Source organism: Megachile rotundata, chromosome 14 (assembly GCF_050947335.1).
Source record: "Megachile rotundata isolate GNS110a chromosome 14, iyMegRotu1, whole genome shotgun sequence".
Taxonomy (NCBI): Eukaryota; Metazoa; Arthropoda; class Insecta; order Hymenoptera; family Megachilidae; genus Megachile; species Megachile rotundata.
In genome coordinates, this window is record NC_134996.1 from 10325866 (window position 1) to 10347687 (window position 21822).

At 32.5% G+C, this 21822-nt stretch overlaps 1 protein-coding gene across 2 annotated transcripts; it reads right to left on the reverse strand.

The window, feature by feature from the left end:
- Nucleotides 1–1711: 1711 nt before the first annotated feature.
- On the reverse strand, nucleotides 1712–18473 carry LOC100882499 (uncharacterized). Of its 2 annotated transcripts, none has more exons than XM_003699528.3 (4): nucleotides 17200–18473; nucleotides 12781–12878; nucleotides 12346–12549; nucleotides 1712–6788 (listed from the first exon to the last, which is right to left on the reverse strand). In XM_003699528.3, exons 1-4 carry the CDS (start codon nucleotides 17295–17297, stop codon nucleotides 6283–6285), a joined length of 906 nt encoding a protein of 301 aa, XP_003699576.1. In that variant the 5' UTR covers nucleotides 17298–18473; the 3' UTR covers nucleotides 1712–6282. The 2 variants fall into 2 exon arrangements, with proteins under 2 accessions (XP_003699576.1, XP_076395614.1); XM_076539499.1 differs by having other exon boundaries at nucleotides 17383–18472.
- Nucleotides 18474–21822: the final 3349 nt, after the last annotated feature.

Sequence of the window (21822 nt, forward strand, 5' to 3'; positions counted from 1 at the left end):
TGGCAATTCTATCGTGGACTGCTTTTTGTAATTTTAGAAACTTACGAATTAACTGGAATATGCTTGCTATTACTTGAAGCTAACCTAACCTAAAATTAGCTTAAAATTGATAAATACTGTAATTTGTATTTTTATTTTTTAAATACATAAGAATACTTACAAATTATTTAATCAATACTAATATAATATATTAAATTGTATAAATGTTTAATGAAGTGATAAATGGTTAACGTTGTTTCGTGAAATATTTCAGTGGTTAGGTTAGGTTAGATTATGGTGATATTAATGAAAAATGCACATATAATAAATGAATGCAAATTAAATTTGATTAAACTGTTGAAACGTATGATTAACAAAGTAAATGATAAACGTTATTTAATAATAAAATCTTTATTATAATATAATAAAATTAGCGATAAATAATATTAATAAAATTAATAGTATTAGAAAAAGTTATGAAAGGTAATATTGCAGGAATACATATATCAATGCAATAATACTGAATTATATTAATTATATTAATATTAATGAATAAATGAACGTCATTTTGTAATAAAATTTGAATTATTGTTACAATAAAAGGTGTACATATTAGAATAAAGAAATGAAAAGTTTAGTGACAGAAGTCGAAACGTGTTCCCCATCGAAGTTCGATAGTACGCCCTCAGGAAATCTAAACCGGTAACAAGATGGCTGCTCGGAAACGGAAACCGGAAGCTTGTCACTCAAGCTACACTGGCTTCCGGCGTGTCCTGAAAAAGGGAAGCGTTATGGAACGGTCGAGAAGAGAAGTAAAAAGAAAGGGAGGGTGGAAATAGGATGAATATGTTTCGAGTATATTCTTTAATCGTATGAAGTAATATTTGTATATTTATGGTGCATGTGTGTGTAAAATATTTGATCTTCATTGTTAAATAATGATATAGTGATGAAAGAGGAAAGTGAGTGAAATAGAAGAGTAATATAAAAGAGTAAAATTAGATAATGAAGTGGTAAACTGGTGAAGTATTAAAATATTAAAATAGTGAACAAGTAAAATAGTAAAGTATTGAAACGTTAAAATAGTGAATAAGTAAAATGGTAAAGTATTAAAATATTAGAATAATGAACAAGTAAAATAGTTAAGTATTCAAATATTAGAAAAGCAAACAAATAAAATAGTGAAGTATTAAAACATTATAATTGTGAACAAGTAAAATAGTAAAGTATTGAAACGTTAAAATAGTGAACAAGTAAAATGGTAAAGTATTAAAATATTAAAATAATGAACAAGTAAAATAGTGAAGTATTCAAATATTAAAAAAGCAAACAAATAAAATAGTGAAGTATTAAAACATTATAATTGTGAACAAGTAAAATAGTAAAGTATTGAAACGTTGAAATAGTGAACAAGTAAAATGATAAAGTATTAAAATACTAAAATTGGAAACAAATAAAACGGTAAAGTATTAAAATATTAAAATGGTAAAATGATAAAATGGTAAAATATTAAAATATTAAAATACTAAACAAGTAAAATAGTTAAATATTGAAATATTAAAATAGTAAAATACTAAAATATTGTAATACTGAAGTAGTAAACCACTAAAATACTAAAATACTAAAACAGTAAAAATACCAAAATTAACAAAAAAAAAACCTTGCAACATATTTCAGAACAATTTCAGTCTTGTAATATAAATAAGGTGTAGGAAAATGATTTGAAACACGATTCGTTTAAGATTCAATTTTATTAAATATCTATCTGATATATTAGACTACTATGTATTATACACAATGTACATATATACAACCTATCGATATAATTACATTCTACCTAATTAAAGGCGATAAACTGGGATCTCTTGACTGTTCACACCTCTCACTATTTTCTATACAATCACATTATGTGGCTCGTTTTCTCCATTCATCTAATCTATTTGAACCAAACCATCCGAGTGCAATAATACACAAAATCGTGTTATTTCATCTCAACATTAGAACCAATTTTTGCAATTTCATATATCAAAACAAAAATTATTGCAAAAATCTATTTTGCGAACTTTAATGATTTTATAAAATTACTTTTGAAATTTTTAGCAAAATTGAAATATATTATAGTATGCATTTCTAGCAAATTCAAATGGTTCTTAAACAATTTAAAAAATTTTTTAAATGTTGCAAATTTCGAATACGTCAAATTCTCACAAAATTGAAAATTGAAGATACTGTAAATAAATAAATTAATTTGTTCCAATGTTAAGATGTATACTGGCCTCCGTTCACATTGATCGCCATCGATGGCTTTTAAAATCTAAATCCGAAATAATAAGAGAAGAAATATTTTCGAATATCAATGATACAAAGTAGCACAGTGCAAATTAATTTTTATCATCTTAGATAGATGTTTATGATCCATATTGTTGAAATTCAGAAGACTTCTACTTTCGAGTGAAAAGAAGACAGAGAATCTAAGGACAGATTCTACTTATTTTATTTATAATAATTATCTATCGGTTCTATATTATCTTCTCGTTACAATATACAGATTTATGTAAAATGTCGCTATTTTGGGGATGAAGAGATTTTTTAGCGTTCTAGAATTTTATATAGTTTCCATAAAAATTCTAAATTTTATCTTTCGAATTAAAATTCGAGAGCTTAGAATTTCAGGCGAATTAAGAAATTTTTCAGAATTCTAAATTAGAAATAGGTAAATTCTAAACGAGAATTTTGTACTTTAGAATTCTACATTTTTCTTTGATAAAATTAATTTTTACTCGAGGAAAATTATCTTAGCAAAATTAATAATTATCCAAGAAAAATTAATTTTTATCTCGACAAATTTTTATCAAATTTTTCTCTTGACTTCATCAAATTTTTCTCTTGACAAATTTTTATCAAATTCATTTTTATCTTGACTGAGAAAAATTAATTTTTACTCAAGGAAAATTATCTTAGTAAAATTAATAATAATCCAAGAAAAATTAATTTTTATCTCGACAAATTTTTATCAAATTTTTCTCTTGACTTCATCAAATTTTTCTCTCGACAAATTTTTATCAAACTCATTTTTATCTTGACTGAGTAATTTTCACCCTGCCAGCATTAAATGCTTAAACAAATAAAATTTTATCTAAACGATATTAAAATTTGTAAAAACACCAGGTACCAAAATATTGAAAATGAAAATATTTCAATTATTTTTCTAAATACCATAAAAAATCGACCTGCATAAAATTCTAAAACTCCAAAGAAGAATTTCACCCCCCAATCATTCGACAAGAACTTCATATTTTATATATACACTGATATCAATAATTCTCGAACGAAAATCTGAAATTCCACGATATTCACATCGACATTAATTAATAAGTGGAATATGTTGATCGAATTCAACACAGATATCTTTGGTTTCACCCCTAAAAATTTCTACAACGGAAAGGACACATTCTTTCAATTTCGAGTCGTGTCTCGTGATGGTCGTTGATCTGGCAGTATTTCTTTTATGCTAAACAACAAGGAGACAATTGTAATTGTTATAAACAATTCTCGTTATTCTGTTAACATTCTTCCAGACTCTATGTCATCTATTCTAATAATACGTTTGATCCTTAACACTCTTACTAGCAATTTCTTCTCTTGATAATTTATTTTCTCGTTCATTGTTGATATATTTTATTGTACGTTTGTAATTTATCGTATTTCATTGTCGACGATCATTTCGATTTTTACTGATTAATTTTTATCGAATTTTTATTCAAATATTTTTTAAGTTAAGTGTATTATTGTTTTCAAAGATAATTTTTCATTCACAAATTTTATTGTTAACCGTTCACAAAATCGATTATTGTGAAGGGGTAGAAATTTATATTTTTCTTTAAATTGTTGCAAACAGTGTTATTTATAAATTATTATTAGTATGATAGCAATGTTCACAGATTTATGTTATTATATTGTTGTTATCACAAATTTTTTAAAGTTCCTCTAGAATTTAAAAAAATTATCTGGAACTTCAGTAATTTATTTAAAATTCAGATAATTTATTCTCTATCAAGTTTACAAGATTTTCAGCTTGTAATAATTCAATCATAATTCTTGAACCTTCACAAACATCACAAAACTATTAAGATGATATAATTCACGAACTTTCCCGACGATTTTGTGATAGGTTAATCGCTATGATCGTCGACAATGCATCTTGTCGACAACTTGTGTCTGGAATATTCACAAACATCACAAGATTCGTTAACGTGATCTTCAACGAAGCACAAGACCTTACAGACGACCTTGTGATTAGGCAGTCGATAATGATCCACTTGATGCATCCACAGTCACAAGATCCATCACTATGATCCTCGATTATGCAATGATTCTGTGATTATGTTATCTTATGATCGTTGACGATTATGTAACTTTCATCTTCAATGTTCTCAAATATCACAAAAGTGATCGTTGAAGTTTGTAAGCTTTTTATGAAGTTTTGTGATCATCTAGTTAAACTTTCAGAGTGGTCACAAGTATCAAGATTAAATGTGATTCTTGACGAAGCTTAAGAAGGATTTTGTGACAGTTGTTATAGTTGTTGAGAGTTGTCCTTTGTGATCGTCACAAGCATCACAAAATCAATTAACACAATTTTCGATGAAGTTAATAGATCTTCGATAGAACTTCGTGAATATTTAATTGTTGTGATTGATGGAGGTAGTCCGAATGTCACAAGATTCTTTGGTATGATCACAAACGAAGTTCACAAGCCATTCAAACGATTTTGTGAACATCTAGCTACCATACTAGTAAATGTTGCTTATTATGGAATGTTCAAACGTCACCAAATCTGTAAGTACGATCACAAAGCAGCTTCACAAATCATCGAAACGATTTTGTGAACAGCTAGCCATAATAGAGAAGTCTTGAGTGTTCCAAAAGTCATCAAATCCAGAAGTCCATCACAAACCAGATTCGCAAGCCATCCAAACGATTTTGTGAACATCTAGTTGTCACAGAACGTTGATGTAACTTGAGTGTTCCAAACGTCACCCACTCCATGAATAGGATCACAAACGAGGTTCACAATGTGTGAAGAATGTTGTGATGCTGATCTGATTATCATAATTGTTGAAGGTAGTTCATCTCCAGTACACCAAGCATCACAAGACTGATCAGGATGATGCTTCACAAAGTTCACAATCCCCAAATAGTTTTGTGGCTATCCTATTGCCAGAACTGTTGAAGGTCCATCTTGAGGGTGTCAAACATCACAAAATCTGTTAGAATGATCACAATCGAAGTTCACATTGTTCCAAGCAATTTTGTGACTATCCAGTTGTTATAGTCTTTGAAGGTTCATCTTGAGGGTGTCAAACATCACAAAATCTGTCACAATGATCACAATCGAAGTTCACATCGTTCCAAGCAATTTTGTGACTATCCAGTTGTTATAATTCTTGAAGGTCCATCTTGAGCATATCAAACGTCACAAAATCTATGAGGATGATCACAAACAGAGTCCACGTCTTCCAGACAATTTTGTGACTATAAAATTGTCATAATTCTTGAAGGTCCATCTTGAGCATGCCAAACGTCACAAAATTTATCAGGATGATTACAGAGTCCAGACAATTTTGTGATCACTTGTCATAATTCTCGAAAGTCCAAACGCCACAGAAATCATGAGAATGATCACAGAGTCTCGTCCAAATAATCTTGTGACTATCAGTTCGCCATAGTCAATCCATTCCGTAGCTCGAACCATCACAAACTTCATGAGTGTGATCAGAACCTTCCAGCTGATCCCATGAACGTCCAATCACCATAATGTCGACAGTAACCCATTCCTAGTATCTCTAACGTCATATCGCTTCGTCACAAAACCCATCGTGATCACAACCGAAGCAGCCTTGCAGATTCCATGAATATCTGATCACCATAATGTCGACAGTAACGCATCCCTAGTATCTTGACGTCACAAACCCCATCGTGATCACAACCGAAGCAGCCTTGCAGATTCCATGAATATCTGATCACCATCATGTCGACAGTAACGCATCCCTAGTATCTTGACGTCACAAACCCCATCGTGATCACAACCGAAGCAGCAGATTCCATGAACATCCAATCACCATAATCCTCAACAATAACCCATTCCCAGTATCTCAAACGTCACATCAGTCCTTCACAAACTCCATTGCGATCACCTTCCACCTATGATCACCTTCCACCTATGATCGCCTTCCACCCGATTCCATAACCACCCCATAATCAAAGTCTCAACCAAAATGTCCCGACATCCCAGTCCACCCTTTACCACCAGTACGGTTTCTGCATGTACGGCGGCATGGGTACTTGTCCCGCCGCAGGATAAGAAGTAGGTTCCATCAGCTTCGACTGACAAGGTTTCCCATCCTTGATCAGCAACGGCACCGCGACTCTCCTCGGCGAACATCCGCTTCCTCCAGCCTCTACCCTCTCGGTGGCGGCCCTCTTCGTCTTGTACCTGTGGTTCTGGAACCAGATCTTCACCTGCGTGGGCGTCAGCCGAATGATCGACGCCAGGTGTTCCCTCTCCTGCGCGCTCAGGTATCTCTGTTGACGGAAACGTCGTTCCAGCTCGAAAGTCTGAGCCTTCGAGAACAACACTCGTCTCTTCCTCTTCTTGTGCTCGGTTTCGTGGGGCTGGGTCTCGTTCGCTTGTTGTTCGTCCTCGAAGTCCGCGGACTCCTCCTCCTTGCAGTCGTGGTTGTTCTCTTGTTTTGGCGGGAATGATAGGTCGGAGATGGTTGGACTGGTCGAGTCGGGCTGCTGGAGCACTGCAATGGCGAAAGTGGCGCGGTTAGTGGGTTGGTTTAAGCTTCCGAATGGTCTGTAAGTAGAGCAAGAAGATGTGCGTGAGGGTGAGGGCGAGATCTGAGGGTGAGATGAGTTCAGTGGAGACTGATCTTTTGGGGTCTTGGAGGATTAGGTTAGGTTAGGATTCAAATTTAGGGTTAGGTTTCTAACCAAGTTTGGAAAATTGGTTGGCTGGGATTTAGAGATGTTTGAGGTTTGAGAAGGTGGGATGGGATTTAGAAATATTTGAGGTTATGGGATTTTGGAAATTTGGGAGGTTAGACTTTGCAAGTTTTGGGATTTGCAGATTAGAACTTTGGGATGTTTCAGAGTTGGGAGATTTGGTAGATGGGGATATTTGAGATTTGAGGGTTGGATTATGGGATTTTGGAAATTTGGGAGGTTAGACTTTGTAAGTTTTAGGATTTGCAGGTTAGAACTTTGGGATGTTTCAGAGTTGGGAGATTTGGGAGTTGGAGATATTTGAAGTTAGAGGATTGGATTATGGGATTTTGGAAATTTGGGAGGTTAGACTTTACAACTTTTGGGATTTGCAGATTACAATTTTGGGATGTTTCAGAGTTGGGAGATTTGGTAGATGAAGATGTTTGAAATTTGAGGGTTGGATTATGGGATTTTGGAAATTTGGGAGGTTAGACTTTGCAAGTTTTAGGATTTGCAGGTTACAATATTGGGATATTTCAGAGTTGGGAGATTTGGTAGTTGGAGATATTTGAGGTTAGAGGGTTGGATTATGGGATTTTGGAAATTTGGGAGGTTAGACTTTGCAAGTTTTAGGATTTGCAGGTTTCAATTTTGGGATGCTTCAAAGTCGGGAGATTTGGTAGATGGAGATGTTTGAGATTTGAGGGTTGAATTATGGGATTCTGGAAATTTGGGAGGTTAGACTTTGCAAACTTTGGGATTTGTAGGTTAGAAACCTTGAGATGCTTCAGAGTTGAGAGGTTAGAAATTCAGAGTATTTGAAATCTGAAAGATTGAGAATTTGAAATGTTGTAGATTTGGAAGGTTAGGATTTTGGAATGTTTCAAATTTAGAACTCTTAAAATTCAACAAGTTTGAACTTTGGAATATTTGAAATTTGAGAAATTTGGTGCTTTTGAAATTTAACAAGTCCAAACCTTGCAATGTTTAAGATGTTATGAGGTTAGATTTGCAATGCTTGAGATGTGATGAGGTTAGGTTTAGTATGTTGGAAACTTGATAACTTACTGCTCTTGAAATTTAAACTTTCACCATTCATACATCTTAATAGAAACATTAATATCTTCATAAAAATCAAAATATTTTGATAAAAGTATTGACAATGTGAATTTTATAAAAAGCCATAAAATCTATATATACATATACCTAACACGCATTTAATAGTATGTCTACACGTAATTACACGGTTGGCATTCATTCTGTTTCGAAAATCGATGAGGGTCATTTAAGAAACTAACCAGGTCATCCCGTAAATGACTAGAACGAACTGCAGCTGCATTACACCCTTTAACGATGATTGCAGGCAGATGTAACCTTGTATTGATTTTTTTCAATCTACAATCTATACGATTTCAGAGAACCTCTCCATCAATAATTTAAAAAAAAAGAACGACCAGAATAATTTTTAAAAATTATTACAAAATAAAAATTATAAAACTAATTTTACTGAAAATTGTTTGGTTTCAAAAAATTCTTTAGGGTTGAAATAATACTATTTTATCTTTTACTGCTTTGTCAGTCAATTTTTTTATTCACTATCCCATTATTTACTCATTAAAAATGATTAAAAAATGAAAATTATTAAATTAGTTTTATTAAAAATTGTTTGGTTTCAAAAAATTCTGTAGGGTTGAAATAATACTATTTTATTTTTTACTGTTTTTGTCAGTCAATTTTTTTATTCACTATCTCATTATTTACTCATTAAAAATGATTAAAAAATGAAAATTATTAAATTAGTTTTATTAAAAATTGTTTGGTTTCAAAAAATTCTGTAGGGTTGAAATAATACTATTTTATTTTTTACTGTTTTTGTCAGTCAATTTTTTTATTCACTATCTCATTATTTACTCATTAAAAATGATTAAAAAATGAAAATTATTCAATTAGTTTTATTGAAAATTGTTTGGTTTCAAAAAATTCTGTAGGGTTGAAATAATACTATTTTATTTTTTACTGCTTTGTCAGTCAATTTTTTTATTCACTATCCCATTATTTACTCATTAAAAATGATTATGAAATGAAAATTATTAAATTAGTTTTATTGAAAATTGTTTGGTTTCAAAAAATGCTTTAGGGTTGAAATAATACTATTTTATTTTTTACTGCTTTGCTACTTAATTTTTTTATTTTCTACCTCATTATTTACTCATCATTTACTTCATTATTTACTTTCCTAATTTAATTTGTTATTTCTCCACTTATATCATTTATCACTGTTTACTTTCATAATTTAATTTCAACCAAAATATCCGATTCCAAGAAATCATATCGATTAAAACGATAGAATCGGTGTTCCCGAAAGCATCAATCTTGATAGCAGTTTCTCGAACAAGGATCCAATTAATCGTCAAGCGATATCTTTCGAAAGACACAGCCATAGCGAGTGTCTAATTGAAATCACGACGAGACTGCGACTACAGCCTAATCTCCCGTGAAAATGATACAGTCGATCCCATGGGGTGCAGTAGGGTATCAAGCGCTCTGTATATTGCTTCACACCCTCCCCTAACCAGGCTTAGGAATCGTTCACAAAGACTATTGTATGCCAAACCGAGACAGGGGATTCCGAGTTGTACATTAAATTAGCGTGTCTCTCGGCCACCGTGATATTTGCCACTTTAACATATCTCTAATCATAATATTGTTGGATTAAATGTCGGACATGTTTCCTCCATTATTTTCTACTTTTTCAATTTTATTATTTTTGCATGAAAATTATTTGTGATTACAATTATAATTGATTGGGAAATTGTTGAAAGTTCTACGATTTGAATTTATAAGCTTGAAATGATTTAAGGGTGTACATTTTTAAATAGACGTATATGGATTTTGAAATTTTTAATTTTTTAAATAGGTATGTTTACTAATTTCAGTATTTGCAAATTTTAATATTTTTAGATTAGAATATTTGCAAATTACAATATTTACAAATTCAGAAAATTGCAAATTTCAATATTTTCAGATAAAAATATTTGCAAATTACAATATTTACAAATTCAGAAAATTGCAAATTTCAATATTTTCAAATTGCAATATTTACAAATTATAATATTTTCAAATTCCAGCGTTTCCAAATTTCAAGATTTCTAAATTCTAATATTTCCAAATTCCAAGATTTCCAAACTCCAAGATTTCCAAATTTCAATATTTCCAAATTTCAATATTTCCAAATTCCAAGATTTCCAAATTCCAAGATTTCCAAATTCCAAAATTTCCAAATTCCAAGATTTCCAAATTCCAAGATTTCCAAATTCCAAGATTTCCAAATTCCAAGATTTCCAAATGCCAAGATTTCCAAATTCCAAGATTTCCAAATTCCAAGATTTCCAAATTCCAAGCTTTCCAAATTCCAAGATTTCCAAACTCCAAAATTTTCAAATTCCAATATTTCCAAATTCCAATATTCCCAAATTCTCAACCCCTCAAATTTCTACGTCCCCATATTCCCGAATTCCCAAATTCTCAACCCCCCCAAATTTCTACATCCCCAAATTCCTATATTTCCAAATTCTCAACCTCCCCCAAATTTCTACGTCCCCAAATTCCAATATTTCCAAATTCTCAACCCCCCAAATTTCTACACCCCCAAATTCCTATATTTCCAAAATCTCAACCCCCCAAATTCCTATATTTCCAAATTCTCAACCCCTCAAATTCCTATATTCCCAAATTCCTAAATTCCCAAATTCCTAAATTCCCAAATTCTCAACCCCCCAAATTCCTATATTTCCAAATTCTCAATCCCTAAAATTTCTACACCCCCAAATTCCTATATTTCCAAAATCTCAACCCCCCAAATTTCTACACCCCTAAATTCCTATACTTCCAAATTCTCAAACCTTCAAATCTCCAAAACCCCAAAATCCCAAAAACCCCAAATCTCCAACTCCTCAAATCTCCATCTTCCAAATCCCCACCCTCGAACTTCAAAAAACTCTACCTTCTCAACAATTTCTCAAAAAACCCTAAAACTTGTCCCCAAAAAACCCTCTCCAAAGAACAGTCCAACACTACCCTTATAACATTACCCTTGAAACACCACCCTTGCTACACTAGCCTTGTACACTATCCTGTACCAAGAAAAATATATAGAGAAAGCGAAAAATCAGTAAAGGAAGAGATAAAGAGAAGACATGAAAAGATGGGATAGGCCAGCAGAGTATTTTTTGGGCGTGACAATTTCGATTCATCGAGGGCAACATGCATCTGCCCTCCAAGGGACATCTGTTCCAGTGTTCGAGCCAATCGGCACACAGGACCCACAAGGACCTTTTATAGGACCATTAGATCCTGCTTAGCCGACGCGGGCCAATTGTAGGGTGTTAAATAAATAAGGGTTTTCGAGCTGGGCCCCTCTATCAACGGATCTTCTGCACGGGTTTTATGGATACTCTCTCCTGTCGATTTCTCTATACCGGTGAATTTTGTAGACTGAGAAAGAGATTCGCTTTTTGTAGGATTCGAAGACTATTTTCTAATCCTTTAGTATTGTGCTTTTTGAGAAGTTTTTGGGGAAATGTATATGTTTGTTATTAAAAATGTAGTCTTGTGTGTCGACATAGTTGTATGTTGTTTTATATGTCACTTTTGTAACAGCTGAATTTTATATGTAAATGTGAAATGGAAGAACTGTATGATTTTATAAAATTTTATAATAAAATTGCATGGTTGTGGAACTGCAACGTGTGGGAAAATTATATGATTTTCAAAAAACAGCATTATGTAATGATGATGGAAGCAGTAAGATAAGATTGTATGATCACAGTTAAAACATAGTAAAATTGTTAAAACATTTTTAAAAATTGTATGATCTTGCTAACTGATTGTAGGATACAATTGTATAATGACATAACAGTATCATGCTGTAGAATTGTACATACAGCAACATCATGTAATCTAGCAATGGTCATATTGAATTTTATTGTTCAAGAAGAGTGTGAACAAATTTGTCTAATTTATTTATAAGGAACTTCTTTCTTTCTAATAAGGAATTACACTACTGAGTATTGATTCTGGTGAAGAGATACAGTATTGATTGTTAATTCTAATGAAGATTATTGATTCTGGTGAAGAAACAGAGTATTGAATGTTAATTCTAATGAAGATTATTGATTCTGGTGAAGAGACCGAGTATTGAATGTTAATTCTAATGAAGATTATTGATTCTAACAAAGAATTGAAATATTGAATGCTGATGAAGAATCATAACATTGATTCTGATAAAAAATGAAAGTATTAAATATTGATTTTGACGAACACCGCACATTATCAATGACTCACGAAGGTATTAATTAACATTCTGTCACTCACCATTCACCTCTTCCAAGGGTTGAGGCAAGGTGGTGGGTAACGTCGGAGCAGTGGGCCACCCTAGTAATCCAGGTGGTGGTGGCGGTAACGTGCCCCTGTTTAAATTCGCATATATCGCCGGTTGCAACATGGCCGTCGTGTGCTCGAAGAACTGCTGGTACGCCGACGGTACATCGTTCGTGCTTGGCAGAACTGTTGTGCTACCTATTAATTAAAAATTTCACCATTTTTATCGCATTCAAGTATACAAAATGTTAGACTAATGTTAACTCTGTTAATCTAATTCTGTTAATCGGTATGCGAGTCCAACTATTTTCAGCATTGGTGTAAATTTACAATCTATTGCTCCAACTCTACTGTCTTACTCATTACTTCTATGATCTAGTGATCCAACTCAAGTATTGTTATTAATTTTAAAATGATGGAGATTTTTACCTTGAACTTCAGTCTCTTCCTGCGATGGCTTAGAGTCCAACTGCAGTATGTCATGGATGTGGAAGCCTGTCCTTGGCATCTTGATGCTCTCCAATATTCTATAACAACACAATACCAAGGACAAATTAAATAATTGTTTGATGACATCGTTTGAATTGCAATACTAATGAAGCACTATAAATTCATTCGTCAAAAAATTTGAAACATTTCAGGACACATAGTAGCAAAATATCAAGGTTAATGTACATAATTTTCTTATTAGATAATTTCTACATACATTCAAAATTAAAAGAAGCAAAAATAATTTGTATTATATGATTACTTCCCATGCAAAAATATTCTCTTAAGCATAATATAAAAATGTCTGAATATTTTTTATTTAATATTTTTTCAACAAGGTGTTTACATATATGTTCAAAAATTTTCTAGACTCCAATTACCAAGTTTCCAAATTTTCTAAACTCCAATTTCTCAAATCCTCAAATTTCCTAGGCTCCAATTACCAAGTTTCCAAATTTCCTACACTCCAATTTCTCAAATCCTCAAATTTCCTAGGCCCCAATTACCAAATTCTAAAATTTTCTAAACTCCAATTTCTCAAATCCTCAAATTTCCTAGGCTCCAATTACCAAGTTTCCAAATTTTCTAAACTCCAATTTCTCAAATCCTCAAATTTCCTAGGCCCCAATTACCAAATTCTAAAACTTTCTAAACCCCACTTAGCACGTTCCCAAATTTCCTAGACCCCAATTTCTCAAATCCCCAAATTACCAAGTTCCCAAATTTCCTAGACTCCAATTTCTCAAATCCTCAAATTTCTTAGGCCCCAATTACCAAATTCTAAAATTTTCTAAACCCCACTTAGCACGTTCCCAAATTTCCTAGACCCCAATTTCTCAAATCCCCAAATTACCAAGTTCCCAAATTTCCTAGACTCCAATTTCTCAAATCCTCAAATTTCCTAGGCCCCAATTACCAAATTCTAAAATTTTCTAAACCCCACTTAGCACGTTCCCAAATTTCCTAGACCCCAATTTCTCAAATCCCCAAATTACCAAGTTCCCAAATTTCCTAGACTCCAATTTCTCAAATCCTCAAATTTCCTAGGCCCCAATTACCAAATTCTAAAATTTTCTAAACCCCACTTAGCACGTTCCCAAATTTCCTAGACCCCAATTTCTCAAATCCCCAAATTATCAAGTTCCCAAATTTCCTAGACTCGAATTTCTCAAATCCTCAAATTTCTTAGGCCCCAATTACCAAATTTCCAAATTTCCTAGACTCCAATTTCTCAAATGCCCAAATTTCCTAGACCCCAATTCCTCTGATCCCCAAATTCTAATATTCCAAAATTCCCACATCCCCAAATTCTCCAAATTCCAAAACCCCCAATTTCTCGAAACTTTCAAAATTCCCCAAAAACTAGAAAACAGAAAGAGCACTTTAGTAGCAGGTTACGGTATCTTTATCGACAGACAAGAACGTGCCGCGATAATAGGTCGTTTGGCTTAAACCTTAGACTTAAACTACAAGGTTCTGAAGCGCGTTTCTGTGGCTGTGAACAGGTTGTTTGGCAGGAAAACTGCAGGTACCCACGAGCTGCGTGTCCTTTCACGAGAAAGATTTCATCTAATCGGGTCTTAAGTATCCCGCTGGCTTCTTGACGCTCGTCACCGACGTTTCCATGCCGCCGGCTAACTTACAAAATTGGATTGATTTGCTACGAAACCGACCTTTGTGCACGACTTTTCGACTCGCGAAATCCTTTTATAAACATCACCGAACCACCTTATCTGCCATTTTCTTCTGTCATTGATATTTGTCATATTTATCGTGTCATTATTGAACGTCTAAGAAACTGGTGGAAAATATAAGAAATAAAAATTATGGGGACGTTACTGATGCTTTGATATTTTTTTCCAAACGTGAAACTAGAAATTGTAATCAAATTTTGAAATTCAAATAAGTAGAAAGGAAGTTTAAGAATTTCTAATTTGCCTATTCTTATATTTTGTTTGTTCCAAGTTCCAATTAAGATTTGCATAAAAATTGCTAGCATAAGGCAAAGTTTCCAGAGAAAATATGAAGTGAAGTTCGTGCAAGGAAATTATTTCTAGCAGTATTCTAAAGTTTTTCAATTTTGGGAAGCTAGACGAAGTCTAATGAAGAAACTTCAGCAAGAAACGAAAATGAGTTTACCAACTTTTTCATTAAATTGAACTTTGTTATTATTCATCCTTTATCACAAACAAAATCTTCAATTAAATTTTTCTGGAAATACAATTTTTCTGTGTAATAAAAATATTTACACAATTTTCTCAAAAATAACAAATGAATAATTTGATTGAAATTTGTAATAAAAATAAGTTTTAATAATTTAAGAGATTTGATAAGTGGAAAGCATCAAAGTCACCTAATTACACAATTTAATTATTAATAGAAATTTTGAATAATTTAATTAATATCAAACTTGAAGAGCATTGAAGTCACTAACTATTACACAATTTAATTATTAACAAAAAGTATGAATAATTTAATTAATATCAAACTTGAAGAGCATCGAAGTCACCAATTATTACAAAATTTTATTATTACCAAAAAGCATAAATAATTTAATGAATTTGAAAATTGAGAAGCATCGAAGTCACCAACGATTACACCATTTAATTAAACGACCATGTAATTAATCATTTAACGTCTCTATCGTTTTTAATTATTGTTTGTCTACGATCAACATGCAAAGTTTAATCGACATTGCTCCGTTCTTGATTTTACTCAAGGATATCGATAATCGAACAGATGCTCGTTTCGATAAGCCACGATACATCTCGCCGATGCCACGTGCAAGAATTCGAGGGCCATCAAGATCTACGCTCGATTACCAGACAACATTATCGGTAAAATTATCAATGAATCTCCCTAGTAACTTTTTTTCGCTCTAGTTCCCTATCTGTATTTAGACTACACGCGTTCTTTGAATCATTTTTTACATTTATATTGACAATGAATACTTCTTTTTTATACTTAATTGTGTATCGAGTGTTGAAGTATGTTGAAGTCACTTGTGTTGAAGGTACTTTGGAAATATTAGAGATAAGATGTTGAGGATGAAACATTTTTTTTATTAATAATTGCAGATTGGATACTTGTGTTGAAATTAGTTTTAAAATTTTTAAGATAAGATGTTGAGGATGAAACACTTTTTTGTTATAAATAATTGCAAATTTAATACTTGAGTTGTCATTTTGTAAATTTTGAAGATAAAATGTTCAGGATGAAACATTTTTTTGTTATAAATAATTGCAGATTTAATACTTGAGTTGTCATTTTGTGAATTTTAAAGATAAGATGTTGAGGATGAAACATTTTCTTTTATAAATAATTGCAAATTTAATACTTGAGTTGTCATTTTGTAAATTTTGAAGATGAGATGTTCAGGATGAAACATTTTCTTTTATAAATAATTGCAAATTTAATACTTGAGTTGTCATTTTGTGAATTTTAAAGATAAGATGTTGAGGATGAAACATTTTCTTTTATAAATAACTGCAAATTTAATACTTGAGTGGAAGTCATTTTGTAAATTTTGAAGATAAGATGTTGAGGATGAAACATTTTTTGTTATAAATAATTGCAGATTTAATACTTGAGTTGTCATTTTGTAAATTTTGAAGATAAGATGTTGAGGATGAAAGATATTCTTTTATAAATAATTGCAAATTTAATACTTGAGTTGAAGTCATTTTGTGAATTTTGGAGTTAAGATGTTGAGAATGAAACATTTTTTACTTCTATTAATTTAACATTAAAAGTGCAACATTAATTTCATACACTGTTATTTGTCTTACACTTTTACTCATATTATTTATTTAGTTATGATTCATCATTGACGACGATATAAAACTATAATACTTGCATTATTTTGCCTGATGTCCACATGTGACACACGTTGAAATACGACAAACATATTTTCATCATGATTCGACTTTAATTATAATTCCAACCCTCTGACATTCAAGCTATCCTTCACATTTATACATTCTTCGTCTTACAATAATCAAATCAATGTCAACAAAATCATAGTTTAACCTCTTAATTTATTTTCTGAAGGAGTGCGTCAGCATGGCGACTTAATTATTGTTGTAACATTAAGACAAGCAAAGAATGTTAATTATTAGGAATTTTAAAATATTAGGGACATTTTCTATATGACATAGGAATGTTAAAATATTAGGGAAATTTTCTATATGACAATCATTGGTGTTGAAATTAAACACAAAATTGAATCGTAATGAAAACGTGAGTCAGACACATTTCAACAATTGCATCACGTGTTAACCCCAAAAGAAATTGCATAAAAACGAAGAGCATGCCATAAGCATAAAACTAGAAAGCTATCGTACACGATATTCATGTTACCTATTATTGAAAGCAAGCTGGTTGTACCAGACTTGATTCAAAAGACTGGTAGGATACGATAGCAGCGGCCAGGGCAGTATCTTATTCTTGTCCGCCATTTTGCTACGTTTGTCGTGAAGGCGTCAGTACATTATTAACCCAGTCTTTTCTCAAATCTCTCAAAATACCTCTTCACTCTCGTACCTTATCACTTGCTCCACTATCTGTCCTCACTATAGTCACTTCCGGTCACTTCCGTCCATCGCGAATCACAGTGCACACACTTTTTAAAATTGCCGATCGGTTAATGACCGAATAAGTAGATGACTCGTTCTGGGGAGTGAAGAGCTCTCCTTGTAGTTTTTGAGTGTCCTCGACGAGCACTTGACGGCTAGTGTTCCCTACCTCCGAGCAGTTTTGCCCGTCAAGCACCCTCGAAGCCGAGGGCGGATCTTCGCAGGGGCGGAGATTCCGGGTTCACCCCTCGAACGCCGGTTCCACCACCCCGACTCGAATTACCACCCGATCTCGACCGCCGACCAACGGCTTCCTTAACCCCCGAGGCTCTTGCGAATCATCGATCTTAAATGCTTTGCTGTGATTTCGGATATTCGTACTACTTCTTCAATACTTATTTATTTAGATTTACTTTTCTTACCGGTGATGTGTATTTGAGAATCAAGAGGATATACTTCATGCGAGGATCCAGTCGATACTACTTCATACGAGGATAAAGAGGACACTACTTCATATGAGGATCAAGAGGATACTACTTCGTATGAGGATCAATTGATTAAGGTTATAATTGCATTTACTGTTTCTTACCGGTGATGTGTATATGAGGATCAAGAGGATATACTTCATTTGAGGATCCAGTCGATACTACTTCATACGAGGATCAAGAGGACACTACTTCATATGAGGATCAAGAGGATACTACTTCATACGAGGATCACGTGATTAAGGTTATAATTGCATTTACTGTTTCTTGCCGATGATGTGTATGTATATGAGGATCAAGAGGATATACTTCATGTGAGGATCCAGTCGATACTACTTCATACGAGGATCAAGAGGACACTACTTCATATGAGGATCAAGAGGATACTACTTCATACGAGGATCAACTGATTAAGATTTCAATTGCATTTTATTCAGAATTTGAGGTTAAGAATAATTCTAGCGAAGTTAACTACGTTGTTTTAGTTTGCGTTCAAGGTATTTTTTAAGTATTTTCTCTGTAATTTATTATTTGAAAATTTGATTCCGTAACAATAAGGAATAATACATTATTTTATGACACAGTGAAAATTAGGAAAATTGAGCACTGATATAAAAGAATAAAATTGTGAAACAATGAATAATAAAATAGTAAATTGTTGAAATATTAAAATAATATAAATAACAGAACACGCAAATAAAATGTATATTTTCTTCATTATTGTTAAATTTATAGATGTTTGTACTGAATTTAAATTTTACATTAACAGTTACGAGATTAGATTTAATTATTTGCAAATATATATTGTTAATAGAATATTATTATACTTGCACATAATTTACAATGTAGATTCTATAGCAATTCAAATTAGATATTAAGTATAATCGGTGAGTCTATTATTTGTGGTTGAACTGAATTGAGAAGGATTATGTCTCCATATTGTGTTACAATTGTGTCAGGTACTTAGATCTATGTAAATAGAACAACCCTACTTATGTAATATATTATTAATAATGTATTACCTACCCTTAGAACAGTTACACGTGCTTGACAGTAGCATCTTGTATTTTATTATATTTGTGATTTATTGAGGATTTTGAAATTTTGGAAATGTGAGAAATTTAAGAAATTCGAGAAATCTATGAAATTTGAAGAAGTTGAGAAATTTGAGAAAATTGAGAAACTTGAGAAGTTTGAGGAATTTGAGGAATTTGAGGAAGTTGGGGAATTTGAAAAATTTGAGAAATTTGAAAAAGTTGAGAACTTTGAGAAATTTTAGAAATCTGTGAAATTTGAGGAATTGGAAATTTAAGAAATTTGAGAAATTTGAGGAATTGTAAATTTAAAAAATTTGAGGAATTGGAAATTTGAGGAATTAGAAATTTGAGAAATTGGAAATTTGAGGAATTGGAAATTGGAGAAATTGAAAATTTGAGGAATTGGGAATTTGAGGAATTGGAAATTTGAGGAATTGGAAATTTGAGGAATTGGAAATTTGAGGAATTGGGAATTTGAGGAATTGGAAATTTGAGGAAATGGAAACTTGAGGAATTTGAAATTTGAAAAATTGGGAATTTGAGAAATTGAAAATTTGAGGAATTGGAAATTTGAGGAATTGGAAATTGGAGAAATTGGGAATTTGAGAAATTGAAAATTTGAAGAATTGGAAATTTGAAGAATTGGGAATTTGAGGAATTGGAAATTGGAGAAATTGGAAATTTGAGGAATTGGAAATTGGAGAAATTGGAAATTTGAGAAATTGGGAATTTTAGGAATTGGAAATTTGAGGAATTGGAAACTTGAAGAATTGGAAATTTGAAAAATTGGAAATTTGAGAAATGGGAAATTTGAGGAATTGGGAATTTGAGGAATTGGAAATTTGAGAAATTGGAAATTTGAGGAATTAAAAATTTGTGGAATTGGAAATTTGAAGAATTGGAAGTTTGAGGAATTGGAAATTTGAGAAATTGGAAATTTGAGACTTAAATCTCAAACACAAATCCATAAACTCCTACAAACACAAAAACTTGCGCCACCTACCGATACAACTCAATCCATTAATATCTAGAAATATCCCCTACCTAAAAATCCCAAAAATCTCCAAATATTTCCCTATATTTTCAAGCAAATCTCCCAAAAACCAAACTACCCAACCCTCCAAGAAAAACAAAAAGAACTCCTCCGAAAGGTCCTCAAATCTAAAGATAACTCCACAAATCAAAGTTATCTAAATTCTTTGTTCCCGAACGAAAAACAGCAATCTACTTCGAAGACCGTGAGTGCAGCGTAGCGGAAGCTCGAATAAGAATTTATTGAAATGCGAAACGCTCGAGGAACGCTCGTGAATCGTGGTAATGCACGTAGGATCGGTCGGTGGTCGAAAACGGGGGTAAGTTTGCGAATGGGCGTGGCTTGTCCGGAGCCAATGGGAGCACGGTACGTCGAGGATCACCCTAGCGAAACGTGTCGGGGGTTGATTTCAACCCTCGCCGCGAGCCGACCAATCGGATCGCTCGATCGATCAGGGCTTTTTACACCGAGAGCATACTTTACGTGGAGTGTTAATGTGAAAGGGCATTAGCGGTGCTTTTACCGTGTCATTTCGATTTTTTCCCTGTCCTTCTCCTTCGCGTCAGACTTGTTGGATACCTTTTGTCTCACTCCCTCGCGATTCTATCGATGCTTGTAAACTGGGTTAGCGTACTCGGCCTTTCGACGTTTACACACCGTTTCTGCTCCTGAAATTCTGTCCTTGTTTTTTGGATCTTATTTGGATGTACTTGCTTTTTTGGATCTTATTCGATGTCACCTGGATATGGGATTCACTTTTTATTTGAATTGTATGACTGCAAAGTTGCGTGTTTTATAGATAATTGAGGGAAGTTGTGTGTGGGTGATCGAATAATGAGTGATCATTTAACGTGCGATCGTTTAATAAGTGATTATTTAATAGGAGATCGTTTAACAAGAGATCATTTAATAGAAGATCGTTTAACGAGATCATTTAACAAGATATGAACAAGAGATTATTCAATAAAAATACGTTGAACAAGTGATTAAATAACAAGAGATCATTTAATGGGTGATCGTTTAACATGTGATCACTTAATGAGTGATCATTTAACAAGCTTCTTGCAGTTGATCGTTCAACAAGACACAATTGAAGAAGAGATTATTTAATTATATACCATTGAACTAGTGATCGATTAACAAGAGATCGTGTAAAGGGTGATCATTTAGCAAGTGATCACTTAATGAGTGATCATTTAACAAGTTCCTTGCAATTGATCGTTTAACAAAATATAATTGAACAAGAGGTCATTTAACAAAATGCTATTGAAATACTCAATTAACAAGAGATCATTTAACACAATACCATTGAAGTGATCAATTAACAAGAGATCATTTAACGAGTGATCACGTAATGAGTGATCATTTAACAAGTTCCTTGCAATTGATCGTTTAACAAAATATAATTGAACAAGAAATCATTTAACAAAATACCATTGAAGTGTTCAATTAACAAGAGATCATTTAACAAGATATCATTGAAGTGATCAATTAACAAGAGATCATTTAACGAGTGATCACTTAATGAGTGATCATTTAACAAGTCCCTTGCAATTGATCGTTTAACAAAATATAATTGAACAAGAGGTCATTTAACAAAATACCATTGAAGTGTTCACTTAACAAGAGATCATTTAACAAGATATCATTTAGCAAGCGTTCATTTAACAAGTTCATCACATAAAAGTTCACATAAATTATCCATCTCACCCTCTAATATTTTACTAAGTCTATATATTAAACAAAAACCTGTGCTTTGCTGAAAAACTCAAAACTTCTGAATGTTTCTTATTTACTTTGAATATCTTGCAGTCCGGAAATATCTTACAGTCCTGACATGTCTTAAATCTTCA